We start from the raw sequence: 16,145 nt of genomic DNA, 5'->3' as shown, positions 1-16,145 counted from the left end.
ATCCCAGAGGAGCTGATCTTAGTAGGCGAGACTAAAAGACACGCGTGGTATCAGTGGAAAACCATGGTTGTGGCTAATCATGGAGCAGCAGAGGAGACGCGCGTACTGTAATTAGCTAAACAACTTTAACCTGCAGCAGCTCCGAATGGCAATGCCACGCTGAAATGTCACCGGGACTAGCAATTAGTTTTGGTAACTTGGACTTTTATCATGGTGATCTGTTAGTCGGAGGGGGTCAGGCCGTTAACTCCCTCCCCTCGGCATAAACTGCCTACTTTTCTTGCTCACTCGGAGGGAAATCTCATAAAAGCATCTTGTAAAAGGTTATTTTTCCCCCCACGCTGCCCTGGTGGCTACATAAATTCTATCATTTGCCGCCTGCTGCAGTATCCCCCTCCGTGACCCCATTTGATTTGTTTATGCCTACTCTGGATGTCATTTAATGATGTTTATGAAGGAAAATGTCACGCATTTCGCTGGATCGAAGCGATATTTTCCCCAGACGCCGCTGCTCACGGTTAACCACCTCCGGCTGAATCAGGGAAACTGCCATATCTGATTAAAGGCCATTCTAATCGGCGCGTTTAGCGGGTCTGGAATTCTTAAAAGATGCTGCTTTAACATTAAATACTCTTGTAAGAAGATGTAGAAGCAGAAATGGGATTAACAGTTGCACTAATGAAGCCACTTTTCCTCCCGGTGCTGTGCTCGTGTGGAGCAAATATCTCCCGACATCTAAATTCAGACGAGCTCCTTGTAGGACGTCCAAGTAAAGCAGGAGCAGGTCCCGAGCGGAGGGCGGTCCCGTCATTAGCGATGCTAATGGGTCGTCGATCCGCACACCCACTGAATAGGGATGAGCATCTGCAAACAGAGCCGTCCTCTCTACTCGGACCAGCTACCTGTCAGGAGCAAAAGAGCCCTCGGAAGCGTAAGCGCTGCAGAGCTTCTGGATTTCTAATAGTTGAAAAAGCACGGCTAGATCTTTGTGCAGCTTCTACAACTAGTTGCCTTTTAGAAACACACACAGACACACATCACAGGCAGCAGCGCTCCACTAGATGCACTGATTGGCAGCTGCAGTTTGGGAAAGGTCAGGGTCTTTGCAGTATGTGAAGGCAGCCCTGTGTGATCGTTAGTTTTTCCTGGGTTTGCTTTGGTGTGTGTGTGTGTGTGTGTGTGTGTGTGTGTGTGTGTGTGTGTGTGTGTGTGTGTGTGTGTGTGTGTGTGTGTGTGTGTGTGTGTGTGTGTGTGTGTGTGTGTGTGTGTGTGTGTGTGTAAGGCTTCTCTCTGAAGTGTGAACGTAAACAGGCAGACAGCTCCTGTGGTGACTGGACCGTTTTACAGTATGTGTATTTGTTGCTGTTTCATTCACAGGCTCTTTATTGTTCGTTCTGTGTGATTTATAACTCGTGTCTACATGGACAGATTTATTAGCAGTTAGTTTATAAAGAGTAGTGCAGCTGCTCTCGTGGCTGCATTGGATCCTTTATGACTTTTATTCTAATTGTTTTCCTTTGCTCTTGCTGTTTTCAGTCACCAGACGCAGACGACCTGCTGGGACCACCCAAAGATGACAGAGCTCTACCAGTCACTAGGTAGAATCTCATCCCCTCACTCAAATGCTCACTTTTTCTTAATGGAACTATGTTAAAATGCTTCAACGAAAACTTTTCACAACATTTTTCCAAGTTATTCTAAAATGTGGGGCGTCTGAGGAGATATTGCATTTTAAAATTTTCCAAATAATTTCATTGCCCAGTGAACTGCCAGCTATGTTGCTTATATTGCCATTGTGCTAGGATGGAGACAAGTGTTTCCAAAACAGACACAGCACAAATAAACTAAAAACTAGCTTCATCCATATCTTTTAATCACTAAACCTATTCCAAAAATGCATCTGCAGGTCATAAATCATCACCCACTAATTGTAGATACAGTGCATTTCCATGCACTTAAGTCCTAGCAAGCTCATGTACTGTTCAGACATTTGTTTTGATTTGTAAAATTCACCATAATTTGCATGAGAGGAGATATTCTTGAAGCTGCAGCTTGCATATGAAACAGCCCCGCATCTTCTCCAGCCAGGTTTCTGGTACAGGATCAAATAAATCTTGCAGACCTGTTGGTCCGGTGAGTTTGGTCCTCAAATTAACATCCTGATCGCTCCCCTCTCTCCGGCTTCCCGCTAATATCCATATGCATGTATCTGTCCCCAGTGGGGGTCCAGTATGGCTGTTCTTTAATCAGCAGCTGGATAAGTAATAAGCTGTGAAGCTTCGGGAGCGCTTCTGCTGTAGGCCGGCAGCTCGGCAAATAGCAGCAGCCTCCACTGAGACAGAACTCAGTAGCCTAATTACACAGTCCACTCTAGTCCAAGCTCCTCTCCGTCATCTTCATTGACAATAACCTGCAAGCAGCTTTCTGAGGACTGAAGTCCTGCCTTTGTTTCCCAGGAGGCACGTTTTGGTCACGCGTTGCTTTTCTAATGTTCTCCTCTTCTCATCTCTCCGTCTCCATCTGTGCCTGTAGCGGACCTGAACAACGTGCGATTCTCAGCGTACCGGACAGCCATGAAGATCCGCAGACTACAGAAAGCGCTGTGCCGTGAGTAAGACACACACAAACGCCCGCAGACGGGGGCCGCTTCTTTCGATGTAACCGGGTGCAGCGAGGGGCGGCGGCAACGATTTGAAGCTTCGCCTGCACGTGTCCGTGTGCAGTCACAGCTGGTGCCTGTGTTGAGTCCGTGGAGCACAGCCTCGTTTGACGTGCACAGGTGGGATCTGCGCAGGCCGTGCTGATCTGTGTGCAATAGGAGATTGGATTACGGCCGCTAGCATCATCTGTTTACAGTGCACGCTCACACACACCTGCAGGAGCATCCATCCCGTGAGGCTCCAACCCGCACGGCAGCAGCTCCTCGAGTTCGCCACAGTGTGAGAGCGGAGACAAATGGCGCCTATTATCCAGCTGTTGACACTGTTGCAGCGGCGCACGCCGAGAGCACGCATGGCTCATTTACATCCCGCTGCTTGTGATTGAATCAAACGCACCGCGTCTCATGTAGGTGCAGCTTCAGACACAATCATCGTGTGTTATTATATTTGTGGGTCCGTAATGACTTCGAGTGATTCGGGCGTTTGTTTTTTTGTTGCGTTTTTTTTTTTTGCTTTGCTATCTCACCCGGGCTCCCTGATTGCGTGTGTGTATTTGTGACAGGAATGCATTAGCCTGAGTGATTCTTCTCGGGGCGCCGCATTTCAATTTCATTCATTAGATTAGAACAGTGGCACGCATGCGTTCACGCGCGCACACGTCACAGGGACGGGCAGTTTGTTCGTTATTGGCCTGGATTCGTATGGAATCTTTGCTCGGAGACCTGAGTGTGATGTGCGACTTGGCGGCTGTGTGTGTCAGAGAAAGGCACGCACACATGACAGGGACACTATAAAACAGATAATTGGGTTAAGTCTGCGCCGGGGGGGCGGAGAGACACAAATTAGCTCGCGTGGCGTCCCAATAATGTTCCACAGCCTCACGGCTTCAGGAGGAAAGTTGTACTTTCTGACAGCGCGCTGGCTGTTTGTCTACAGGTGTTTGTGTGTTTTTATGCATTTATTTGTCTGCTCTCAGATACAAGATTCAAACGTGAAAAATGTGAAAAGGCGCTGAAACCATAATTGAGATATTGATAAAAATATATTGTTCCTTTTGTATCACCGAAGCTGTCGGCAGCAAATTAAATTAGAGGGAACTAGAAGTCTCTGTCGCTCTTTCTCGCATCTTTCCTCTCATTTGTCTCTGATATTAATAATTCACCGCAATCATCTGTCTGCGCTCGCTCTGTTCTCCCAGCAGGCTCATGCAGATAGTTGTTTTGAACTATTTTGGACAAAATATCAGTCAAGGCTGCAGATTTGAAATGCCTCTATGAATAGCGTGCGCTGTTTTCAGCTGCTCAGATTTGTTGTGGGATTTGACGTATCCGAGTCTCAGCTGAGCTCCATGAAGAAGTCAGTCAGGTTACTAATGGCTCGAACGTGCTCTTTTTTCTTAGTGCCCCCTCTCAACCCTTTTGGGATTTTCTGTTCTTTTCCAAGCGTTTCTGTTTTTTTCTGGTCTTAACCTTTTTTTTGTTTTGCCAGCCACTCTGTCTCCTACTTTCATCTCATAGTGATTCCTCCCACCCTGCGACTGTAACTGCTTCACACGCGTGTCTGTCTCCGCAGTGGACTTGTTGGACCTCAGCGTGGCCCAGAGCACCTTCGATCAGCACAAACTCACAAACAACAACCAGCTGCTGTCGGTCCCCGACGTCATCAACTGCCTGACGTCCATCTACGACGGCCTGGAACAGGAGCACAAGGACCTGGTTAACGTGCCGCTCTGCGTTGACATGTGTCTCAACTGGCTGCTCAACGTCTACGACACGTGCGTTCCTCACATACCTTAAAGCGTCTCATACACTGTGTTGTCTGTGTTTGACTGAAATACATGTGTGGTCTTTGCAGTGGCCGCAGTGGGAAGATCCGCGTCCTGTCCATGAAGATCGGTTTGCTGTCGCTGTGCAAGGGACACCTGGAGGAGAAATATAAATGTGAGTGCCACGAAGCAGCGACAGAGAGACGTCTGCTGAGGTCCTGCGCGCATGAACCTTCCTGCTGTCCCAACACAGCGCGGCTGTGGCCTCAGCGGCGTTAATCAGACTCTGTGAGGGAGAGAGGAGCTGGAGAACGACTCGTCTGATTGGACACCATGTTTTTTATTCCATTCTCTGTCCAGATTTATTTGTGTGGATTGTTTTGCCTCCCTTCTGCTTGTAGAGCTTCATCTAACTCTGCCTATCTCCGTCTTCTGTCTCGGCTCACGCCGTTGCTCCTCCGCCTGCCAGTGCCACTCTGTCTTCTGTCCTTCCGTACTTACTCTCACTTTGCTTCGACTTCACTCTCCTTTGCTCCTTCTTGCTTTTCCTCTCCGTGGCATGGACTCCATCCCTGAGCCTATTCGTTCCACTGGCAGTTTCTATTAGCCTGAGTAGGGTATCAAGCTCGCTTGATTGCATCCTTCCTCCTTTGCTCCCCTTCTCATTGGCTGTCGGCCCCATGAAGATAGTCCCAGCACCCCACACACGCACACACACACACACACACAGACACATGCACACATGCACACTTCCAGCTAACCAAGCATGCTGCAATTTGACACTCTTTATGACAGTTGTGCATGTCAAGTTGCAGCAGAAAGTTGGAGATGTGGGGTTGAGATGACACAGAAAGTGTGTGTGTGAACACGTCATTGCTGGTGCTCGCACACGCACACACACACACACACACACACACGCACACACACACACACACACACACACACACACACACACACACACACACACACACACACACACACACACACATAACAGGAGCTGGCATCAGGGCCAGACCTCACACAGAGATCAAAGTCATCTGCAAGCGGAGCAGAAAGATCTGTCATGCCCTTCGATTCTCCCCCTCCGTCCTCTTTCTCTCCAGATTATCCCCTCAGCCCTCGCTGCTCGGTTTGGGGCACGACTTTTGAGTTTTGGAGATGCTTCGTAATGTCATCTGCAAAATATTGGGTCATCAACATGTTCACTGGCCAAGCATGCTTGTAGCTGGGCAGGCATCCACATCCAGTCCAGCTGTCAATCACCAAAATGTGGTGGGGAGTTGGAAGTAGAGAGACATTAGTCTAAGGAGAATCATGGCAGGCGAGATGCGAAATAGAAGGATTGAAGTTGCATCTTGCGCTTGTGTCATCCCACCACTCTAACGCCCCCTCTCTCTCTTTTGTTTCCATCAGACCTCTTCAGCCAGGTTGCTTCGCCGGGCGACACGTGCGACCAGCGGCAGCTGGGTCTGCTGCTTCACGAAGCCATCCAGGTCCCGAGGCAGCTGGGCGAAGTGGCCGCGTTTGGCGGCTCCAACATCGAACCCAGTGTCCGCAGCTGCTTCCAGAGCGTAGGTCCACACACACGACAAAGCAACATCCCATGACATGTAACACACAGTGGCTGGTGCAGAGTCACTGTTGCTCTGTGGAGCTAGTATGATAGAGATTTGCATATATTTCACCCATAGATTTGGACCAATCATCAATCTTTACTCGCTAAAGATTTTACAGTCAAAGCAGTCCAGTGTTTGATGAGCGCGGTCAGTCACTCTGAGTTTTGGAAAATAATCAGCGCTGGAAGAAATTATGAAAGCGATGCCTTTCCCCCAAAACGGCTTTTTTAATTAGCTCCCCCACATTCCAAAGCCATCTAACACCTGCCCATCACCATCCTGCGTGAGTGCTTCAATGTTTAAGCTGGACCGACCAACCATGAAGCCTTAAATGGCCTCCAGACTTCTGCTGGCTGTCCTCTGTGTCTTCCTGAAGCCAGCGAAGCACTCTGCTCAGGTTTATCTCTGGACATTACTGGCATTTAATGATGTCTTTGTCCCCCGGGATCGCTGTTTCATTTTTCTTACTATTTCTCCCCTGGCTTCATGCTTGGAGAATCGTAAATGAGAGCCAAACATTAAGATTAGGAAGCTATAAATTTCACTGATTTCCTGTGCCGTAAGTGAGACGGTTTAACTCATGTCTCTCTTTCATTTCACCTCCCGAACATTACACTCTGTCCATGACATATCTAACACACACGAGTGATGTTCCAGCTGTGGTCCAGCTGCCCTTTAATTATTTAGTCTTCAAACCAGGTTGGCAGGTAGCAACCAGGCTGACATACGCCCCACTGCTTCTCTCTATCTCTTTCTCACACATACACAGGCAGAGCCCTGTGCCACCATTGTGTCAGTCTGCCCTGCCAGTGACACTGCAATCACCCAGTCCATTTGCTTTAATAGGCCAGGATGCGCCATCATAAATATGGCCTTTTTCACTGTTCCGCTGTCACTCTCCCTCATTTATCCATCCATCTACTCGCCCTCTCAGCCGTTCCTTTCCTCCTAATTAATCTATAAAGCTCCATAAATCTGGCATTAGATAGCGAGGAGGAGGAGGGAGGAAGGTGAATGTGATACTGAACGTATGGGACCGAGTAGACAGACGGGCACTCTGCTTGTGAAGGCGAGGTCAAATCAGAGGATGGATTCAGCCGTGATTTGAGAAGCCATGCACATTCCAGTCTGATTGCTGTGTTTTGAGTTCCAAACTTTCTTCACATCCTACTGTAATCTCCTCATTCACCTAGAGCCAAATACAACCACACAATTTACCAGAATGCCTCGTTTTCCAAACACATTTCATGACCCTGATTACAGTTTCCATATTGAAATGTGCTTCTGTGTAGTTTTTTTAAGGATACAATAATAAAATTGAAATACTCTACAGTCCTGTGCTCCGTACGCCTGGGGAAGGGAAGGGATCATACTCCCACACATATACACACAGGCTCTGTTCCTTTTGATTATTCCTTTCTTCTTTCAAATATATTCAGACCTTTGCTGCATTTGCAACCCTGTTTGTGTGCCAGGGATGATGGAAAGGTCGTCTTTGATTTGTTTAGCTCTAACGACACCCATGCCGAAGCGTCTCGCTCTGTGTTTGCTGTTCAAATAGGCTCATTACATTGTGAAGCTGAATCGAGGGATTGTGCTGTGATACGTTTTGTTTCAACCATCACAGCACTGACACATGGTCATTAGCCTTTAGATAGTAGATTTACATAAACAATTACACCTCCAAAAGTCCAGAGTAGGCTTATGAGTCAATAGTGTATGGCCGTATGGATGTGTAGGACAAAAATCAGTGAAGTAAAATCAATCCACTTTTATTGTAACATATTTCAACCAATAAATGTGAATAAGCAGCCTGTAAAACTTATTTAGGCGTAGTCCACATTTCAAGACCTGAGGAAATTCCTCACTTTAATATGTGTGGTCATCTTAAATTTGTCTCCGTCTTTATGGGGCTTTCAGTAACAAGGAAGCAGTTACGGGCTGTGACTCATTTGTGGGAACGATGCTTCTGCATGTTTCTCCATCATGCTCCAAAGAGCCTGCGCTGCTTATTGGCTTTTATTAAAACTATAAACCTTGCACGGTTTCCAAACTTTTGATTTAAAGGCTCCCTTCTCCTGACAACACCTCTTCTCCGCCCAGGTTACTAATAAGGTGGAGCTGGAGCCCAGGCAGTTTGTCGATTGGATGCGTCTGGAGCCCCAGTCCATGGTCTGGCTTCCCGTTCTGCACAGAGTGGCCGCCGCCGAGACTGCGAAACACCAGGCCAAGTGTAACATCTGCAAGGAGTGTCCCATTGTTGGCTTCAGGTAAATGCATCTGCAGTTGAATCTGCAGATAAGGAAACCTGTGCTGGAGCGTGTAAGCAGCTTAGAGACATACACATGGAATTTGTATGTGTATGAGTATTTCTCCTGGTTTGGCCATAAAGGGCACATCTGCTCTGGAGGGCAGGCATTTATCTAAATGTCAACAGCTGATACGCCACTCACTAAATACCATCCTGACGTTTGCGGAGGAACATACACACATACAGCACTCATGTACACAAACATAGCCCACAGACCTCCCTCTCACACACACCTGCCTTTGTCCTCCTTCACATAATCAATTCCAACAATAGGTGGAGAAATATGTTTAATCAATGTGTCATAATTGATATTTAGCTTCACACTGGTTGCTCCGCTGTAGGTACAGGTAGCAATAGGCCAGGAGGGGGGAAGGGGGGGGCAGGATTGTCCGTCTCACAGCCGCTTGCTTTGCCAGCAGAAAGAGAAATACAGTCAGACATTTGATGAAGCACATGTCTCCCAGGTTGTGTCATTGATCGATGAGGGGGAGCGACGGAGGGAGCGGGCGACGGAGATGGAGGCAGGAAAATGCACAGCAGGCATATTGTGTGGTCTCGATACCTGACACCAGCCGTGTTACTTGGAGATTTATTTTTTCCCTTATGAAGAAGTGGTTTTTAAACTAGCTACCGTACATAATCCAGTTTTTGTGCACTCTCCATGCCATTATTTTTGTGCTTTACAACATAAACTGTGTACAAATATGCTTTAGATGAATTTCACAAGAAATCAAAAAGCATGTACACGCAAAATCCTGTGAATAAGTGACACTGTATCAGTTTAGGTTTAGAAAGAAGCCACCAATGAAACCTTTTCAGTGGATGAGGCTAAATGGATTAAAGCTCCTCTGAGCGCGTCCCTCTGTGAAGGTGAATTAACGCCTTCTTCATAATAATATGCCGTGTGTCAGTATGTAATGGCACGTTTGACTCGATTGTGTCCCGTGCCCTGTTGCATCCCGTGATATATGGCTCTGCCTCGTAGCTCATCAGTCAGCTAACCTTGGAGAGCTAAGGAGGAGAGAAAGATAAAAGACTTAAGCTATTATGTCTGAATGGCTCCTGTCTCAATTTGGCTGTTAAATGGCTCCCCGGCTGCGGCGTCCGCCGAGGACCACGTGCCAGCGCTGGCTGTCGCGCCGCTGTGTTTGTGTGTTTGTGCCGGTCGGCGCCGGCGCATGAAGTCTGTGCGCGAACACGGGCATGTTGGACGCGTGTGTGACAGTAGAAAGGGACAGATGGTCAGGAGGCGTCCGTCTAGCATGGATATGAGGAGCAGGGCTGCGTACTGCACAGCACATGATCGCTCACATCACCCCCCTCTCTCTCTCCTCTCATTCCAGGTATCGCAGTTTGAAGCATTTCAACTATGACGTGTGTCAGAGCTGCTTCTTCTCTGGGCGCACCGCCAAGGGGCACAAGCTCAACTACCCCATGGTGGAGTACTGCACGCCGGTGAGGGTGGAGCACGCACACACACACACACACACACACACACACACACACACACACACACACACACACAGACACACACAGACACACACACATACACACACACACACACACACACACACACACACACACACAGAAACACACAGACACACACAGACACACACACACACACACACACACACACACACACACACACACACACACACACACACAGAGCTCCTCTCATATCTCTTTTCCACACGCTCACACCCTTTGCTCATCTACTTAATGAAAGCATCCACATCCACACATTCAGACTTTGGTTAACTCCTATTCCACCTTTCATTTATCTTGTCCCACAAACCACTGACTCGATAACTGAATATTCATGTTTATTTTTCTCCTGCACACTGACGGACTATATCAGCACCACAGTCACGCTGACATAGAATTCTAAAAGCAAACCTGCTTCCCTTTCTGTCTAATTCCTGGTCAACCCCAGCAGACTGGCTTCAGGTGAAGTTACAAATAGTAAAAGCCTCATGACTCTCGAAGGTCTTATAATTTTTGGCCAGAAAGCAACATTTCACTTTACTACTGCACAGAGAGAATAATATTACAGAAGTGGGATCCGGCCAAAATTGAACATTGCGCTCCTTCTCGCTTAGCATCGCACCCTCGCGGGCCGACTCCTTTCAATAAGGCTTAATGTCAAAGTCTGAGCGAGTTGAGTTTCTCATTTTTGTCCCTAACTTGGCTTTTTTTATTTGCAAATGAGACAGAAATTGACTTTGGAGGAGCAGCTGTAGGGAGCAATGATCATTCTTCCCTGAGTTAACATGCCCAGCGGCTGCCTGCCCTGTATTTTCTAGCTGTGCTGCAAGAACAGTTTACCATTCTTCAACAAGACAAAAGGTTGATTAATTATCCATCACAAGTTGTGGTTGTGACTGCACCACAAACAGATGTGAGGTGATTATTGACTCACTGTGCTGTATATGTTCTTACAACTACCTAGACTACAGTATCCCCAACTATCAATACAATCGCTATAGGGCCAAAGTAAGAAAAGCCTTGAAACCTTGAGTTCCTCCAATAAGCTGTGAAAGTTTTAGTTTCAAACCTCTGCATGTCTCCATTAGTGAACTTTGCTGAACCACATGATACTGATGTCTAGTAGAAAATCAACCCAGTCTGGTGTTTCCAAGCTGTTAGATGTACTCAAGACCCAAAGCTACACAGTAATTGCTGCTGGAGGAAATGATATGAAAATTCATCTGAGAGAACTTATTGTAAGAACTTATTTTCCGGTTGTGTAGTTTTACTCTACTACTGCTTCAACCTTATACCTTGGAAAGAATCAAGACTGTATTAAATAATGCTGCGGAAAATGGAGATTTACCAATAGACGTTGGCTTTTGTTAGACTCTGGTTTTTCAATAGTTTTTTTTTTATTATCTTTGCTACAATGTTTGTTTTATAGCCAGTCACAATATTGTTTTTTTATTGGGTTTAGATTTTTATGTGAGTGGCAATTTTATATTTCCGATGGGCAGTGATATTGAAGAATCAAAATGTGGCACCCTGCTGTTTTTATTGCTGCCATTTCTGGTTTTTATCTGATGTCTACTGTACTTAGAAATTGTGTTGTGAATAGATTTGTGTCCCCTGTGTCTTATTGTTTGGAGTCAAACATTTCTTGGTCCCAAGCTGTCAGGGCTCATCCTAGTGACTTGGTAGTTGAGATGGATATTAATGCCCTGTCGTCGTGCCTCCTTCTCTCACGCCTCGTTTCCTGCCTGTATCTACTATAAATCATTATCATCTAATCACGGCAAAAGGGAGGAAGCTGAGATATACAAACACACGCTACCGCGCATAAACACGCTGAGATTCTGCAGCAGCTTTAGCCTAATTGTTCTATAATTGGTGTTGGTTTGCTCAAGCTGCCATTTTAAATTGCTTGGATTAGTCAGTAAGCCAAGTGAACTCAACAGAGTCTATTCATTTACGCAAGTCTGTCAACTGTGAGAGTCTGTCTGTGTGTGTGTGTGTGTGCGTGCGTGCGTGCGTGCGTGCGTGCGTGTGTGTGTGTGTGTGTGTGTGTGTGTGTGTGTGTGTGTGTGTGTGTGTGTGTGTGTGTGTCTGTTTTCGGCATGCATTTGTGTGAATCCTCTGCAAAAGGATTTCCTCTCTCTCTGGTCAGACTCTTGTGGTAATCTGTTGTTTGTTTGCGAGGCAGAAACCACTTCTGCGTGAGGAACACCTTTGCTAAGCATTTAATTAGCAAAGAACATTTTCTTCCGCACAAGGCACGCAACGCAATAACGCCAAAATTCTCTCTTTCTCCAGACAACATCAGGTGAGGACATGCGGGATTTCACCAAAGTGCTGAAGAACAAATTCCGCTCCAAGAAGTACTTCGCCAAGCACCCTCGACTCGGCTATTTACCGGTGCAGACCGTTTTAGAGGGCGACAACATGGAAACGTAAGTATCGCTAACTGCTGATGAGCCGATTTAACTGCCTCCCTGCTCCAGGAACCAAAGCAGGCGGAGTGACACCACCCTCCTGGAAAGGCAGTCAGCCAGTGTGGATGCAGGGAGGGGGTTAACTGTCACCCGGCGCCTTGGCCAGGAGCTGCCTCTGCACTGTAGGCGCACTGACTGCAGCCGCGGCCACGGTGGCTGCGCCTGATTAATGGTGCCGCTCCTGCCAGCCGCGAATCCCCCAGAGGGGCGATTATGTAGGCCCACACCGTGTAGATGCCCCGGGCGTGCCGGCCCCACATTATCCATCCGCTGTTTCCTCCTCTCCTGTTCGGTGAAGTATGCTTTTTTCCGAGTTTTCTCACTTTTCAACAAGTTTGGGATCTTGGAAGCGTCGCAGGCTCTCAGAGGCGTTCGAGCCGGCGCGCGCTATGACTCACCTGTTCACCCACGACGAGGCTCACCGGCGTCCCGTCGCACACGTTCACCTCCGAGATGGATTGCTCTGCCTCCTTCTTCCCTCCCATCGTTGCCTGTCCTCCTCCTCACCTCCCACCTCGCTCCTTTTCTCGCTTCCGCCCTCCCCGAGAAACGATTCCGCGGCGCCGCCTTCCTGATAAATGCCCCTAAAAGGCGAAACGTGGAGATTCGAAAAGTTTCATAATGTGACAGAAGGGACCGGAGACGTTGGAGTAATGGGGAAGTTTATTTCTACACTATTTCATGGTTGTAATGCTTCCTCCGCGAGGCCTTTCCTGTGTGCTGTGTGCACTAGACACAGCCTTATGTTGAAAAAGGACCCTTTTAAGCAGTTTCTCGTGCATCTGGCTCAGAGGTATGATCTGTTTAAGAAGACTATTAATACCGTGACCCAAATTGAAAATAGATTTTTCTGTAATTGGAACAAGGTCTAGTCTGCATAAAAGGAGGATTCATGGGGATTAGGGGAACATCAGCGTATGGTACAGTATATGATAGCTGCAGGTCTTTACTACAGTACTAACATCGCTCTGAACAACATACATGCATTTATTCCGTGTCTCCTTTTTGAGCACAGCCCTTTATTTCATTGTCAGCCCGTGTTTGCTGCCTTCAGTTATTTTTACGATACTGTAGCAGCAGAACGGGAGATTAGATGGTGTGGTGTATAATTGCTCTGCCTAATGCACGCTCTTACTGTCCCTGTGTTTTTGTATCATCACTTCCCTTTTTTTTAATTCCACCCACTGTTTCTCTCCACCTTGAGAGAGCAACACACCACCTACTCTCCCCTCCCACGTATATCTTTGCCTAATTTCACACCAGATAGGATTTTTGATTCGTCACCGCTACATTTGATAATTCAGAAGCACCGTTCTAATGGCTTCTCACTCAGCGTGGGTTTCTGTGTCTCACCCCACATAAGCGGATAGAGTAGAAAAGTCTTAAGTTAAGCCTGGGATGGAGAGAGGTTAATGCCTTTGAATGTTGATTTTTAAAATTAATGTGGTTGTAAGATCTTGCGCACATTAGTCGTCAGGATGAAACGTGTGAATCTGGACCTTCTACCTGCACCCTTCTCTGTCCTTTACCTGTTTTGCTGACAACCATAAAAAAAATTTTTACCTCTGAGACAGTGAGCGCAGAGACAGAGTGCAACAGAGCGGCGACAAAGGACTAAAAAGACGACAAACCCAATCTGAAAACACAACAAATACAGGAATCGACAAAAGACATCAGATCTTTTAGAAGTGTGTTTAGTTCTAATTTGTGAGCTTTTTAATATTTCATCTCTTTTCTCAGATGGAATAGAAAAGGGTAAAATCTGAGTGAAAAATTTTCAATAGGTTTCCTGATGCACTCACTTACTTCCTTGCTTCTCCTTACACTTGATTTAGGTTCAGTACAGTGATAAATCCTGGCTACAGCTCAACTTGCTCTGACCCTATGTAATTCAGCGCTGTCAACAGGGCTCTGCACCTTGTTATTGTACCTTTAGAAAGAACATGAAGCCCCATTTGTCAGACCTCCAAGGTCTTTACTGTCGTGATTCAGCCCACCCTCTCTATGCTTTAGTCACCTTTCTTTCAATCATATTTTCATCCATCCCCACTTCCTTATCTCTCCCTCCCTCTGTCTCCCTTCACGGCGAACTCCTTCTTCTCAGGAGCATCCATCCGGAGGACACAGTTATGTCACTTGACGCAGACCTGATAAATTTGACTAAATGACAGAACAATCAGCTCACGAGGATCCTGAGAAACAAAAGCAGCACACAGACTCTTCCCTCTGGCTGATACGTCAGTGGGGGCTCATGAAGCGCTGCAGATCTGACTCTGGTATTTAGCTCAGTCTAACCTGCCGACCCCGATTCCTCTTTTTCTTTTCTCTCCTATTTTTCTCTCTTATATTTTGAATTCCCCTCGATGCGTGTGGACTGTGATTACTTTGGCGGTTCTACTACTATACAGTAGTACCATACTTCTTCCTCTGCTTTAATGTTGGGACAAAAGCTGGAGGTTAAACAATACCAACCTCAACATTTATCTTACCAATTTCCTGGCCGGCCTCCTGTGTGAATAAAACAGCGCTCCTTTGTGTTTTGGAGATAAGGTGTCCCATTTATCACAGACTGGGAACCAGAAACTTTAAAGTATTTATGACATCAACACACACGCCTCTAGCATCCCCTGTTTGTCAGGTTTTATTTCCAAAAGCGTCTGCGCCAGCTGGATTCGTCTGCTGTTCTACTTCTTTATAACATAATGGGCTCAATGGCAGATTAACCAGAGAGGAGGTTCTACTGTAGGTGGGGTGTTATGCGCCTGTGCTGTTTCTGTGAAGAGAAGAGAATTTGGGCCGTATCGTGAAATGATGAAGTGGTTAAAACCTGTTTGTGGTTGCAGCTCCCTGACCTGCAGACTGTTTGAATGGAATTGTGTCCCTCAGCATTTGTACTTCCTGCGCCTGCCGTGTTGTTGTTTCTGAGCCACTGTGTCTCTGACCCTGATGTTCTGTGGTACCTTATTCCCTCCCCTCCCTCCCCGCACTTCTCTTACAGCCCTGTCACCCTCATCAGCATGTGTCCGGAGCAGTATGAGTGAGTATCTACGTCACCAGCAGCGCCTCCTTGACTCCAGACTGGAATGCCTTTCAACGACACCTTTTTCCCCCCTTGTTCTCCCCACGTTTGTAAACCAACTAAGCCAAGACTGCACTGCATGACGCCTGCCCGCCTGAGCCACCGGCTGAACACTCACCCTGTCTTACTGTCACCTTCCTCTTCTGTAGCATCCGACTAACATTGAGTTGCTCATCTCAGCAGAAGCTGTCAAACACCCTCCACCCGCCCCGTAGCTCATCCTGCTCTCCTTCGCTCTCCTTCTAGGCTCATCAGATTTATTTTCTAGGCAATGTTGTGAGGGGCCATTAGTGTGTTTGCTACTGAATGCGCGTGCATGTATTTCTCTGTGTTGACGAGTGGGTGCGGGCATGCCGAATCTCATTCATCTCCATTACCCCGTTCATTTCCAGGCTGTCCCAGTCACCTCAGCTCTCTCATGATGACACCCATTCCAGGATAGAGCAGTATGCCAGCAGGTATGCACCGCATTCCCTCATCATCGCCTCATCATCCCCGACGCCACCAAGCGCCTAGAAAGAAACTGATTGCTGCATTACAGACTATTTAAAGCATTTGAAGTGCTTCGTTATAAAAGGGCCACAGGTTATACCAGCTTCTTTAAAGGTGTCTGATAATTTACTATAAATAGCTTTTCAAGTAATTGCACTTGACTCTAGGCTGCATTTAAAATATATTACTATGCAGCAACAATCTAATATTGACAGCACTAAATCAGCCATGACAACCATTTACAGTCTATACAAAGGTTT

The 16,145-nt window shown here is 46.9% G+C and overlaps 1 protein-coding gene across 8 annotated transcripts in view; it reads left to right on the top strand.

Moving 5' to 3' along the window:
- The window catches only part of utrn (utrophin), a 106,999-nt gene that overhangs the window by 79,568 nt on the left and 11,286 nt on the right, over window positions 1-16,145 (top strand). For 6 of the 8 annotated variants that reach the window (XM_029142074.3, XM_041069672.2, XM_029142072.3 and 3 more), the window contains 10 exons: window positions 1,537-1,598; window positions 2,533-2,607; window positions 4,233-4,434; window positions 4,515-4,600; window positions 5,839-5,996; window positions 8,145-8,311; window positions 9,696-9,807; window positions 12,136-12,272; window positions 15,313-15,351; window positions 15,786-15,851. In XM_029142074.3, coding sequence (XP_028997907.1) covers window positions 1,537-1,598; window positions 2,533-2,607; window positions 4,233-4,434; window positions 4,515-4,600; window positions 5,839-5,996; window positions 8,145-8,311; window positions 9,696-9,807; window positions 12,136-12,272; window positions 15,313-15,351; window positions 15,786-15,851 — 1,104 coding nt within the window. The remainder of the gene's footprint in view (window positions 1-1,536; window positions 1,599-2,532; window positions 2,608-4,232; window positions 4,435-4,514; window positions 4,601-5,838; window positions 5,997-8,144; window positions 8,312-9,695; window positions 9,808-12,135; window positions 12,273-15,312; window positions 15,352-15,785; window positions 15,852-16,145) is intronic. The other 2 variants (XM_029142075.3, XM_029142077.3) reach the window with 2 other exon arrangements.

Source organism: Betta splendens, chromosome 24, assembly GCF_900634795.4.
Source record: "Betta splendens chromosome 24, fBetSpl5.4, whole genome shotgun sequence".
NCBI lineage: Eukaryota > Metazoa > Chordata > Actinopteri > Anabantiformes > Osphronemidae > Betta > Betta splendens.
The sequence above is the reverse complement of the archived record's forward strand: the minus strand, read 5'-3'. Positions and strand labels throughout refer to the sequence as shown.